The following is a 13,857-nucleotide window of genomic DNA, read 5'->3' as shown; positions in this document are numbered from 1 at the left end:
AGTAATCAGTAAGCCTCTGTTACTGACTGTACGCTCTTGTTTTCTATCATGTAACATCACTTCTTGTCCAGTTATCCTTCACAGCAGCTGAATTACAAAAAAAATCACATTTGAAAATGACAGTAGTTGAGATTGATTGTGTTTGTCTCTCCACAGTGAATAAAGACATACATAATTCTTGACATTAAGAATCCTATACTCCCTTTCTACATGTAATCATCAGCGGTTGGATATTAAACACTTGCACTGAAAAGAACAACACAGACTTTATGTAGGGCTGTAAATAACAAACAAATACTGAACAATTACTGAAAAAAATAAAATACTAGAAACATCTTTGCCCTCAGCGATGATTTCCTCAGTAGATCTCATAGATGTAAAGTTGGACCACCTTCCTGCACAAAGGTCACTTTTATGCGATTATAACTAGAATTGCTGAACTGGTTTTGGTAGAAAAATGATGCAGTCTTTGATTTCAGCCCAAACTGTCGCCTGTTAGCTTCAGTCTGACTTTACTCTGCTATAGAGCAAAACACTCTGGGTTCTTGGTCTCAAGAAATGTTGGCGTGCAGTTGACATGCCAGTGAAGAGGAGGAAATGTTTTCTCTCTGTGTAGTCGGTCAATCACAGTTACTGTTGTCCTCAGGATGGCCAACCTGAGCTACATCAGGAACTTCTGCTTCAGCCACTCCAGTAAAGATGAGCTCAGCTACTGTCTGAGCACCTTCGAGGCTGCGGTGGAGTACATCAACCTGGGGAAGCTGCAGAACACCGTGAGTCTCACAGGAAGGCAGATTTTATTCCTGCGTTGTTTCTCAGCAGGCGTTGAAGGTCGACCATGTCTTCTCTGTCCCCTCAGGGCTCAGGTGAGCTGAATGACAAGGCGTTGTTCAAAGAGAGGATGACTCTTCTGTCTCAGAGCGCCGCCACGCCCATCAACTGTCTGTTTGAGGTGAGCTCAGGAAGCTAACCCACTCAGCAGACATCCCAGAATCCATCACTTTCACCGGTTTGCCAAACAGTTATCATTAAGGCTGAGCGCTGAGGTCGACCTTCTTCTAACGGTCCCCAGTGTGAAGACAAGTGGTGTTTTAGGGAATGTCGATGTTTGTGGTTCTACAGGTGATCTAGGGGTTTCAATTTGCAGTTAATAAGAATGAATATTATATTAATTTCGTTGGTGTTTGTGTGTGTGTGTGTGTGTGTGTGTGTGTGTGTGTGTGTGTGTGTGTGTGTGTGTGTGTGTTGTAGCACATAGCGAATGGAAACGAAGTGGAGGTGGAACATCTGCTGAGTGAAGGAGAGAGCAACGAGGACGTCAGGATGTGTCATCCCCTCTGCTCCTGTGACCTCTGTGACCTCCAGCTGTCTGGGTCAGCATCCACAAACACACACACACAAACACACCGGAAATACAATGTGTTAACAAAGCTGCTTTAAGAGGCACGTACATCATGTTCAGGTGTTTTCAGGGTCCAGAAATACTTTTCTTTTTCCACTGCCTCGGTCAGGCTAATGGCTAATTGTCTTTACTGCCCCGTCCTATCTTTTCACTGGCCTCGGGGCCTTCGTGGACTCTGTATTGTTGGTTTTACTGGAAATGAAACGATGCTGCCACGTTTGTCCTGGAAACCCTCTGACTTTACTTTCGTTTCCACTCAAACTCATTTCCCCCTTTTCTTCTCTGTTTTGTTGTTGCATCAGAGCTGTGAATCAGGAACGAAAAGCTGTTTTACACTTTCACTTCCCACTTGACACACACACACACACACACACACACACACACACACACACACACACACACAGTATTTTCATCCACTGTGGCCCACAAGGGACAAATTAGCATCTAAATACTTGACTTGATCACCCATAGAAAACTTTGTCTCACAGCTCACAAAGACAGATTATTAATTAAATAGAAAATGAATTTATTCCCCCAGACTCTCATTACTGTACCTGAGATCTGCTTCTGCCTTTATGTCGCTCTCTAATTAAATAACTGCTACTGTAGAGGAACCTTTCTTGTCTTCCTGTTGCAGCCGGCTGAACGACCCGTCCATCGTCACACCGTTCTCCAGAGACGACCGAGGTTACACCCCGCTGCACGTCGCTTCGATCTGCGGTGAGCAGCTGTCAACACACAGAGGCATCAAACACAAGGTCCTCTAATGATGTAATGATGTAAACAACTGTGTGTGTGTGTGTGTGTGTGTGTGTGTGTGTGTGTGTGTGTGTGTGTGTGTGTAGGTCAGTCCCAGCTGATCGACCTATTGGTGTCTAAAGGAGCGCCGGTCAACGCCACAGACTACCACGCCCTCACACCACTGCACCTGGCCTGCCAACGGGGGTACCAGGGAGTCACGGTGAAAACACACACTCACACTCTCCTACACCTGTGTGTGTAAACATAACACAGAACAATCCTAAAAATCCCCTCCATTTGCAGCTATAAGTAATATATTTCTGGAGTTGGAAGCAGTTGGAGACTAGCTGGTTGGTGGAGAGATAAGAGTGTGAATATTAGACTTACATTCATCAGGTGACACAAACACGACTCAGAATGGATGATCATGTTGCTCCATAACTGCTGGATGTGGAAAGGAGCAACCATTTGCTACCAGATTCATCATATCAACTTAAATTAAAAGATCCTGCTGCCCCCATGTGGCCAAAAAAGAAAAACCAGTTTAACAAAGGCAATAATACTATACAATATTATACCTTCAAGGAACTTTATACGACATATATACATTATGGAAAGGATCCCTATAGAGATAGACCTTTAGTTTAACCACAAACCGCCATAATACACTGTCACTCTCCACTATACTCCAGAGACAACATTTTACGTATCATTGTAACTTCATTTAAAGTGGACAGAAACAGAATAAAACTCATTAAAAGTCTCTGTTAGTGTTTCCAACAATCAGCAACTCTGGTTTGGTGGAAATAAATCCTTAATTCACCGACGTAGATGATAAAAACAGCAGTTTCAGTCGGAGCAGACGGGCTATGGAAACAAACCACAGAGAGGCTGCGATACAACACAGGCAGAGGGAGAGAGACACCGACTCTGTATCTTTATATAGAGAACAGCTGTTGACTGCTATATTAATGTTTTAAATCTCGTATAAAACCTTTAAGCTCAATCAATAATGTACTTTCTGTCCTTCAGCTGCTGCTGCTGCACTACAAGGCCAACACAGACGCTCAGGACAACAACGGCAACACACCGCTGCACCTCGCCTGCATGTACGGGCACGAAGACGTAAGTCAAACACTGACTTTACTGAATTATTATTATTATTATTATTATTATTGTTAGTCGATTAGTCAAATTTTCCAACCTTTTCCTGCTAATGACCCCTTAATACAAAGCACCCTGTACATGTGACTCCTGACTATAAAGTGTGAGCAGTTCAATCAATTCAGTCAGGCAAAACTTAACTGTGTATCAATCAATAATCAGAGCCCGAAAAAGTATATTCATTAGTTTTTTTTTATAGTTTTCTTCCCCATTAAAGTACTTTTGTGGTTTTTGACATCCTTTTGTAACTTGTTTGGTAATTTATGATGTTTGTGAGCAAATAATCAATGCAAGATGTAATCAATATGTTAATCGATATAGAAGATAATTGTGGTGACGCTGTGTGTTGTGTGTCAGTGTGTGAAGGCGTTGGTGTACTACGACGTCCAAACGTGCCGCCTGGACCTGCAGAACGACAAAGGCGACACGGCGATGCACATGGCGGCGCGCTGGGGCTACGAGGGAATCATCCAGGTGCTGCTGGAGAACGGAGCGAGCACCGACATCCTCAACAAGAGCAAAGACTCGCCGCTGCAGTGTGCACTCAACTCCAAGGTCAGCAACACACACACACACACACACACACACACACACACAAAGTTTGTGTCTGAATATGTTCAACGTTTCCTTTCAACAGGAAGCCAGACTCGGTTTTCTTTTGAAGGATGCTGAACGTCGTAAATTTCAGCATGAGAGATTCGACAGTTCTGTTTCTGTGCTGAGGCTGACTGATACACACACTGTCTATTATAAACAATATAAATTATAATAAATTCTATTAAATGATGAAATATGCCTCCCATGCCTGCCAGCCCAGTTTCAGTTTTGATTCCCTGTCATTGGGATTAGTGGATTTATCGTTGCAGCTCTACAGACATTAATGATTATAATCCAGTAATATAATCAATCTATCTGATACACTAATCTGTGTTTCTATGCTGATGATTACTACTAATAATTAATATGATAATCACTATTTAAAGCCCTGTTTTCAGCTGCTTTAACAGACTCTGGTGCTGTTTCTCTTTGAGCCGTAAAGTTTAATTTGCTGTTCTCAGATCAGAAAAGAAAAAAAGGAATCAAAGCGACGTCAGTGTAATCTGACATTGTTTGGATGTTTCTCGGCTCTGCGGTCGAACTAATCCGATCAGCTGCTGCGGTTTTCCAGGAACTGAACGTGGGAACGCAGCCGACTGATCCTCTTAGGTTGGGTTCAACCTGACCTCAGATCAGCTGAAAAAATCTACACAGATGCTGAAACATTTTCCTGACGGCATTATAATAAAGAACTGTAGAAAATTAAATCTGTGATGCAAAAATTCTTATTCCCACAATCATTGTGAATTATATTAATATTTTGTTGTTAACGGAAAATATGATGTTGCTGATAGATGTAATAATTGAAGCCTGACTGATAATTCATTGATTACAGGCTGATATCGACTTTATTAAATCCGATGAAATCAGGGAAGGTGCTGCGATAAAAGTTCATTTTGAGCTGAGGTTTGAAAGAAGTCACTGACTTCTTACCGTAATTCCTCGACCGGGTTGTTCCACAGCCTCGGGCTGTTATTTCAGAAGCTCTGCCCTTTTTAGTCTTCACCCAAGACCTGGAACAGATAAAAGGCCCCTCCCTGCCAGAGGATTTCAAAGTGCAAAAGGATGAAAGAACTGCGATAAAAAGCAGCTTAAAATCAATTCTACAACCTACTGGGAGCCTGTGTAAAGAGGATAAAAGCGGGGTGAGCAGCTGAGTCTGTAGCTGATTTACAGTTTTTACAGTAGTTACAGTAATCCAGGCGTAATGAAATAAAAGCATATAAAGTCATTTCTGCATCTTTAAAAGTAAACTTCTGCAATAAGACACTGACGGTTCTATCACCAGTGTTCAGACAGGAACAGTCCACTGCAGTGTTTGAATGTGTTTCCTCTCCCTGTAGATCCTCCTGTTGTTGCAGTCGTCTCAGAACAGTCGGCAGCGCAGCGGCAGCGGAGTCGATGTGAGTAATCGCCATGGTCTTTACACTGAACTCAAAATGGCAGACTTCCTGTTGGGTTTGGGGTATGGGCCCTTGAGGCTTTTTTGTACATCTGGACATGATATACATACGTTCTGAATTTCACACATAGCGGTAAAACGTGCCTCTGGGGGGGAGGTCGCTCTTTAGGGGGCGCTGTCGAGCCATTTTGTGCCGCATTTTGTAACTTTTCAAGCATGTTGCAAAAACTGAAGTTGGTTTTTAATGGGCTTAAGTGATAATCCTTCCTCCTCCTCCTCCTCTTCCTCATCCTCCTCTCAGTCTCCCAGTCGCTCCCCTCAGGCTTCCAACTGCAGCAGCCGCCGCTCCTCCATCTCCAGTACCTCCTCTCTGGGCTCCGAGGCCAAACCGGAGGGAGAACGGGTCCGACACAGAGAGGTGACTGCAGGAAACTAAATGTCTCAACTCAAAGTTCATAATCTAGAGAGACACAGTTGCTGTTTCCATGGTGACTGACTGTGTGTGTGTGTGTGTGTGTGTGTGTGTGTGTGTGTGTGTGTGTGTGTGTGTGTGTGTGTGTGTGATATTGACAGGTGGAGAAGCTGCTGCGTGCCGTGGCAGACGGTGATGTGGAGATGGTGAGAACAAAACAACAAAGCAGTTTCACAAAAGCAGAATGAATGAATCCAGGATAACTGATCCAGACCTGGTCCAGTCAGAGCATTCAGGACTTAAAGGTTAACAGAGGCTGAGCTCGGTGAAATGGAGAAGACACATTAAACATACTTTACACAATGGAAGCTATGTATGCTTATGAATATTATGTTCAGCTGCTGTAATAAAACAGAGAGAAACAATAGCAGACTGACTGAATGTGCAGGTGTCCTAAAAATAAACCTTTAAGCTGATGGTCCCCAGAGTGAAGACAAGTGGTGTTTTAGGGAATGTCGATGTTTGTGGTTCTACAGGTGATCTAGGGCTTTCAATTTGCAGTTAATAAGAATGAATATTATATTAATGTGTGTGTGTGTGTGTGTGTGTGTGTGTGTGTGTGTGTGTGTTTTCAGGTGCGTTACCTGCTGGAGTGGATGGACGAGGACGAGGAGGACGAAGGAGAGCTTCGGTCCGAGGCTCTGCTGTGCCACCCGCTGTGTCAGTGTCCGAACTGCGCTCCCACTCAGAAGGTCTGACAGACACCGACAGACGTGCTCGCTGTTCGGAGACGGTAACAGATTCTGACCCCGCCTCCTCTGTGTGTGTTGCAGCTGTCCGTCCTGCAGGCCGGGGCGCTCGGCGTGAACAGCTGTAACGTCGACGGTTTCACGCCGCTCCACGTCGCCGCCCTGCACGGCCACACCGCGCTGGCCGCCCTGCTGATCCGCCACGGAGCCAACGTGAACGCCCGCACCAACCAGAGCGCCACGCCGCTCCACCTGGCCTGCCAGAACAGCCACGTCCAGGTGAGACGCACAAACCAGTCGCTACACACACTAAACGCTGCCACACGTCCTGGAAAACCTGGAAACACCACCAGACCAAAGACCCAATGTCCTGGAAATAATCTTGTTGTCCTGGAAAAAAGTCTGATTGCATTTCAGCAAAAACTATTTCTACGTCTTCTTTTAATCATTTTCTGTAAAATAAAATTCATTACTGTATGGGCTGTGGCCAATAAACACTGACCACCAACCTGTGACGAACCCGAGACTCTTCACCATGAACCTGTATCATCATTATTCAGGTTCATGGTGAAGTGAATTATACTTTAATATCTGATCCAGCTGTTCTGATCGAGACCGATACAGAAAGCTTCCAATGCAAATCAAACTTCCTAACACATTGACATCATCCTGTTAGACTGTACAGTTTATTGGTTATATATATATATATATATATATATATGAATGAATGAGCCATTGACGGGGTTAAAGTGTGTGCAGGTTGCAGTCCAGAGGAACATCCTCTACAATGCAACATTACCTATTACAGCACTTATTCTTTCCTCTCTGTGACTTCCCCTCGACCTCCTCCTGTTGATTTTCTTATCAAACCTTCTTTCTTCCTGATTGAGCGCTCATTATTTTTATCTCCTTCCTTGGCTTTAGCAGGTCTGTTAATTCCACTCTTGACACTTTTAAAATGATCTCAGAGAGCTCGTTAAGTTGTTCTTCGTACTCTTCCAAACCATTTCTCACACGTGGGCCAGGAGCCGGCTGATATGGTATCATCAGGGTGTTTGTGCTCCGTTGCACACATTCATCCTTTTTACTCAGGTGATTTACACAGAGATCTGAAGATAGGAGATCTAACTCGTACAATCCCACCGAACAAGTAAAGATAAGAACACGAGGCCCAGTGACCTGAAACATGGAGGAAAGATATTAAAGGGAGAGCTAACAACAGTTGTCTCACAGCATTTGTTCCTGTGATTTAAACACTCAATCTTCCTGCAGTGGATACAGAATCAGCAGATCTCCTGCTCGAGGTGTCTGTGCTGTGTTACACGATTGTGTCACGCTGGAGATAAAAATAACGTCTTCACAGGACGGCGTTACGTGGAAGTGGGTCAGCCACAACAGGGACGTCTCTCTGCAGGGAGGAGGTCTGGTTCAGGCTCAGGTTCACTGGCACCACCTTGTGGCTAAAAGATGCAAGATACATCTGATATTCTGTATTTTTCTTCTTGTCAACAAATCCTATAAAACTCTGAATATAAATACTGCGACTACAATATCTGCTGACAGGTACTGGGTGTGTATCAGAGCTCCACTGTTGTCCTTTAGAAACACATCAGTGAGCCACACTGTTCCTTCACCACCATGAACACACTGCAGTTTACATCATCTGCTGTCTGTATTGTGTATTCTTAACAATCATTCAGGCTTAATACACTGTTTCTTTGACAGATTCAGAGTTTTCTTATCAGTTCTTTGGTTGTTTTCTAACACAGGACGATGCTGTCAGTATAGTTTGTGTTCAGCTCTTCAAAGTTTAGTTCTTAAATAATAATCTAAACTTTACAAATAACAGTGTAAGTACATTTTCTTCTCATAAAATGCTGAGATATCGACCTACTGTGTTTATTTGTTTAAAGTTGGGGGTCCTGACCACTGCAGTAGAGCGCCAGATGTGGATTGAAACGCTGCTGAAAATAGTCCCCAACAAATGCACTATTTCCTGTTTGTTTGATTAAAAAAAGCAACAACAGTGAGCAGCTGTTTTAGGAAGTAACTGAACCTTTGTAAAACATGAAACTAAATGTTTCTGAGCTGTTTGTAATGATTTACGTCTTCAACAGGAACCAATGGGAGACTGTATATCTTGTGAATCTGACCTCGGTTGTTTAGTGTCGGTCACATGATGAAGAGCCTCTGTGTGTGTTTAGGTGGTGAGGTTTCTGCTTGAGTGCAACGCCAAACTGAACAAGAAGGATCACTATGGCAACACACCTCTGATACAGGCCTGTCTCTGTGGGAACCTGGAGACCGCCACCATCCTGTTACAGGTCAGCCCCCCCTTTAACCCGACGGCAGTTTAACGTGTCGGTCTCAGATGAAGTCTGAAGTGTCTCGTTCTTCGTCCCTGCAGAGCAACGCGTTGGTGAACGTGGTGAACCTCCAGGGGAACACGGCCCTCCATGAGGCGGTGCGGGGCGGACAGCAGGCGCTGGTGGAGCTGCTGCTGAGGGGAGGAGCCTCGCCCGGCCTCAGGAACAAGAGGCAGAGGACGCCGCTGGACTGCGCCTACGAACTGGGCGGCAAGGTGGTGCTGCTGTTAATGAAACACAATCAAAACAGTGTTAGCATATTGTTTATGTGTGTCTCTTTTATCTTTTAACTAAATGTGGTCGTCTTTTCAACATAGATTAGCTTAGCATATAGCATATCTAAGCTCAACAGTGACACAAACCTTTTCTCCTGCAGAACACGGAGATCCTGAGAGCTCTGCAGAAAGCGTCGGGACTTTCTCCCGATGCCGAGCCGATCAAACTCCTGTCGGTGCCCAAAGGAGCTCTGGGTAACGAACGTCAGCCTACAAGATATCGATTGTTTAAACGGATTTAGAACTAATGGATTAATCTAACTCAGATGATGTCAGGATTCACTGTTCAGGGTTTTGTTCTCCTCTCTGTCGCTGCAGCTCATTCGTTCGTGCAGCGTCTGCGGCTGCAGGATCACGCCAACGGCAGGAGGCAGAAACTGGCCCAGTCCATCAGCAGGTGATGATCTCTAACTTCAGATCTCCAACGACCAAAAATAAACACGTAGATGTTGTTTGTTTCAGTATTTGTGTTAACTGTTGGATGTTCTTTGATTCAGGGTTCAGCAGATAAAGAAAGGCTCCTCTGGTCCTCCGCCCAGGTGTTCAACCCAGAACCAGGTACACTGCGACCAGAGTGAATATCTGTCAACTGTAGAACTACTGGAAGGGTTGTAGTAGTAGTGAATAGACGTCTGCATATGTGATCCTGATTTGTCTTCCCAGGTGAATCCCGACAGGAGGAGGTTGCGGCGGGGGGAGACGGTGGAGGTCAGCAGCCCCTCAGCAAGCCTCGACGCCGGGCCCCGTCTGAGAGAGCGGCCCCTGGGTCGCTGTCACACTCTGGACTCTGGAGAGCAAACGCCGGAGCGACCTGAGCCCGGGAACACGGCCGAGCGCACTTTGAGAGAGAGTAATCAGACCGAGGTCGCACACAAAACAGCTGAGAGCACGGACCACGACACCAGTGAGACGCACTCCACTGAGGACTGCAGCACCGGGAGCGACACGCCACCGTCCTCGCCCTCGAACGCACCGTCTGCATCCACCGAGAACTCCGCTTCCCACGACACCGACCAGAGCCCGCTGAACGGACAGTTACAGTCGTCTGACAACCAGACTGAAGACAGCCCCAGCCCCGCTGACCTCTGCCCCACTGACCTCTGCCCCACAGAGCAGACTGACGGCGGCGACCAGACAGACGCCAACCAAACGGCGTGCAGAGAGATTATAGAGGAGCACTGAAACGTTCCCTCAGTGTAAGACACGAACACCAAAATATTTGCCAAAAGGAAAAAAGAAAGAAAGCACAGCGTCTCTGAGGAAGCTCTACCAGCTGCTCGTCCAACGTCTTTCAGCATATTAATGTTTAAAGGGGGTCAGTTCACTCATCGTACAAAACAAGTCAATGTTCTTACTTAACTACGGAGGCTTTGAGAGGCAAACAAGAAATAAGATTTGTTTTCCAAGTCTGATCTAAATTGTTTTGTCTCTTGTTTCTCTGACTTTAAATCTTTCTAAATTCATTATTTATTTGACGTGAAACTGAAAAGGTTTTGCCGGGATAATAAGTCACTTTTTTGTTTTCATTGGTGGTCCTTTTTGTCAGGAAGCGGTTTGTTGTTGTATTACGAATTTCAACCACAAGAGGCTGAAAAGTCGTAAACACAGAAGAGAAAATTTATATCAGATTTTTTTTTTTTACTCTCTTGCCTCTCAGGACCTCCGTACAGACTCCTCATGGTACAAACAGGAGATGTAGTTTAGGGATCAAACCTTCCTCCTGACCAGCTGTGGTACGCTGCCGTTTCTATCAGTGGTGGAAATGAATTTAACAATACGTTTAATTGTCAGTTAATCGAGAAGCAGCTGATGTTTGAGTTCCATCAGTCCCACAGACAGACATCTGGACATATAAGTGAGAATATGTGTTTGTAATGTGGGTGTACTCGCCCTTTAAAGTCACAATGAAATACTAAACTAGTTTTCTGTGTCACACATCTCTTTAATTTTATCTTCCTGTGAGTCTTTAGTCATTAAAGGTTATGTTATATGTGACATTTAGCACCCAGCTGCACCAGACTCTATAGAAAAAAACTGTAATTTAACCTCTCAGATCATCGTAACTTCATTAACTATAACTACATACAGCTTGTGACTCCGCTGTATCTGAACATAGCAGATATTTTGCTGCTGTATAAATGTTTTAAATCTCATATATGTGACCTTTAAATTCATTTAATATAATTTCATTGTGACTTTAACAGCTCAGATGTTGTCCATAACATTAACAGACTTCTTCTGGTCCGAAGAGGTCTCCTGTATCTCCTCCTCCTCCTCCTCCTCCTCCTCCTCCTCCTCCTCCTCCCCTGAGGTTAAAGCACTTTCTTCTTCTCGCCTTCACAAAAAGAAAAAGGGATGCAAACTGACGTGGCTTTAGTTTCATACTGTATGAATGTTGTTGCTTTAGTTTAGTTTGAAGCCACGAGACTGTAGCTCCGATCTGAGCACCAGAGTTCATTTCAATATGTGTTGTTTTTGTTTTACTTGAATACTAGTCGTTGTTTTCACTGTTAAAGATTGATTTACAGTTTGGTTGTTTTCCCGTTTAACATCGTACTACTCCACTGATGTTTTTAGTCTTTTATTTATGACCCTTGTTGACGGTCGTGTGTTCAGAGAGGTTCAGCTTCTCCTGAATGTGTTTTCTCCACAGACACAGAGCAGGTTCAAGGATCACACCGCTGGTTTTTATTGTTTTACGCGTTAATTGCAACATTTCAACCAACTTATTTTAGTTTATTTCTATGAAACTCAACATGCAGAGAGAGATTGTTTTTGTGAGTTCAGTTATCGAGTCGAGGAGTCAATAAATCATACGTTTATTCATGAGTGTCCTATAGGTTACAGAAGATAATAACAAACATTGACTGCCAAACTATATGTAAAGTGTATATGGTAAAAATTATACAAACATTAATGTGTTTTTGCTTCTCTGCAGCCGGCTGTCACTGCTCTGTCCAACGGTCCTTGAACGCACCAGCAGCGACATGGTTTTAAAAGCGTTATAATGCAAAGATAATAATAATAATGCAAGTTGACAAGTAATAAAAGTGACTAAAAGAACAGGAAGTTAAATCATATTATTGATTTTAAGTAGAATCATGTGTTTACACTTTCAATAAAACCGAGAACATTTCTGACCAAAACGATTAACTGATTAAAATAATAAATTATTGTCAGATTAAGTTTTATTTGTGAAAGTTTTGATATTTCTATCTATGTTATTGAATTTAAGTTTAGCAACATTATTGTTTCACATGATTCAGTGTTCATACGGAAGCCCCGAAAAACAAAACAATTTAAAAAAAAAATTCTCAATTCTTTTTTTTTTTTTTTTTCTGTGACATTATTAGTTTTTTTTTTTTACAGATAAAACAATAATTGAAAAAAATCCTCCTGAGGAAAAATGAATTTAATGTAAAACTAGAATTTTTTTTTTAACTTTAGTTAAGTTTAAGTTTCACAAATTAAAAAACTGAATGAAACATACAAAGTGAAAAAAACACTTTTGCCTTTCAGGTCTTCCGTACAATCATCATATTTTGAGTTTTAAGCTTCTATAAGTTGATTTTCTGACTGCAGATTAATCTAAAAACAGGTTTTGAAATTGGTCAGCTGTGATTTAATGAGAAAAAACTCCAGTTTGGTCCTTTAACACATCAGAAGATATTTAATTGTATATTTAACAGCAGCAGTACTGTACGCCGCCGTGTTCCTGTTCACTCTCCGTAGACGTTTGACAGTTTCATTGAGGGCGAAGCTTCGGTTTAAACTTTATACCTCTGCGACCGTCTGCTCTCAAACACCCGCCGACTCTTCACTTTGTGTCTCGCAGCGTTTAATTTAAACAGAAAAGGATGTCGAACCCAATCAGAAGTCGAGTCTTAATTATTTTTGTACCACTGTTTTTAATTTCAGGTTTGAATGTTTAAATATGATGTGAATGTGCCTTATTTAATTCACACCCAAATAACCGATAATAAACCTGTCATTGAGACTAATGCTGCTTTTATTAGTGGGTTTCTTTTTTCACTGAAGAAGCTTAAAGAGCCCCTCTGACTTTAAGCCTTAATATCATTTAAAGTGGTGAGTTGTATAAAAATTCCCCTCCCAGGAATCATCAATAAACACAAAGAGAATTTAATTCAGTGACACTAAACCATCAGTGGCAATAAATGTTGTATTAATAAGTGATATACTAGGCAAATATTGAACAAATGGGTCTAATCTTAAGTCTTTCTACAGGAAACTGTTGATTTTATACTGAAAATAATATAAAAAAGGAAAAATAACTGAAAATAAGGTTAAAATCTCAAATTAAGACGGACTCATTAACTTAGTCGTGCAGGTTTCTGTATCTCAAGCATGTATATATACACACACATTATATTGATAAGTAGATAAATATATATATTAATAAAATATATAATATATATATATATATATATATATTAATTTAAGGCCTTGAATATGTATTTAATAGTATATTCCTTGGAGAAGTTGCTTACTGAGAATATATACATTAGGATTTACATACCAACACTAACTCGGCCCCCAGGAAGATTGTTTTAGACTTATTATAAATGAATTGGTTGAACACACAAACTTTACTATCCTAGTTTAATATTACTCTTAAGAATTCACTGCATGGAGATTAATGTTAACAGTTTAAACTTAATGAATTAATAATTAACCTCTTTATAATTATAAACAATTGAAAAGGTCTGATAAATGTGAGATGTGTAAAGA

General features: G+C 42.3%; 1 protein-coding gene across 3 annotated transcripts in view; it reads left to right on the top strand.

The window, feature by feature from the left end:
* Positions 1-13,109, top strand: part of ankrd27 (ankyrin repeat domain 27 (VPS9 domain)) — a 29,299-nt gene extending 16,190 nt beyond the window's left edge. For all 3 annotated transcript variants that reach the window (XM_051382909.1, XM_051382910.1, XM_051382908.1), the window contains exons 11-28: positions 647-773; positions 860-952; positions 1,252-1,373; positions 2,040-2,122; positions 2,248-2,363; positions 3,176-3,268; positions 3,665-3,862; positions 5,248-5,307; positions 5,608-5,724; positions 5,880-5,924; positions 6,354-6,470; positions 6,552-6,746; positions 8,672-8,791; positions 8,875-9,048; positions 9,210-9,303; positions 9,427-9,505; positions 9,606-9,666; positions 9,772-13,109. In XM_051382909.1, the coding sequence (XP_051238869.1) occupies positions 647-773; positions 860-952; positions 1,252-1,373; positions 2,040-2,122; positions 2,248-2,363; positions 3,176-3,268; positions 3,665-3,862; positions 5,248-5,307; positions 5,608-5,724; positions 5,880-5,924; positions 6,354-6,470; positions 6,552-6,746; positions 8,672-8,791; positions 8,875-9,048; positions 9,210-9,303; positions 9,427-9,505; positions 9,606-9,666; positions 9,772-10,290 (2,413 nt within the window). In that variant the 3' untranslated portion in view covers positions 10,291-13,109. The remainder of the gene's footprint in view (positions 1-646; positions 774-859; positions 953-1,251; positions 1,374-2,039; positions 2,123-2,247; positions 2,364-3,175; positions 3,269-3,664; positions 3,863-5,247; positions 5,308-5,607; positions 5,725-5,879; positions 5,925-6,353; positions 6,471-6,551; positions 6,747-8,671; positions 8,792-8,874; positions 9,049-9,209; positions 9,304-9,426; positions 9,506-9,605; positions 9,667-9,771) is intronic.
* The last annotated feature ends 748 nt before the right edge of the window (positions 13,110-13,857 follow it).

Source organism: Dicentrarchus labrax, unplaced genomic scaffold, assembly GCF_905237075.1.
Source record: "Dicentrarchus labrax unplaced genomic scaffold, dlabrax2021, whole genome shotgun sequence".
Classification (NCBI taxonomy): Eukaryota; Metazoa; Chordata; class Actinopteri; family Moronidae; genus Dicentrarchus; species Dicentrarchus labrax.
Note: the sequence above shows the minus strand (reverse complement) of the source record. Positions and strands in the feature narration are given on the sequence as shown.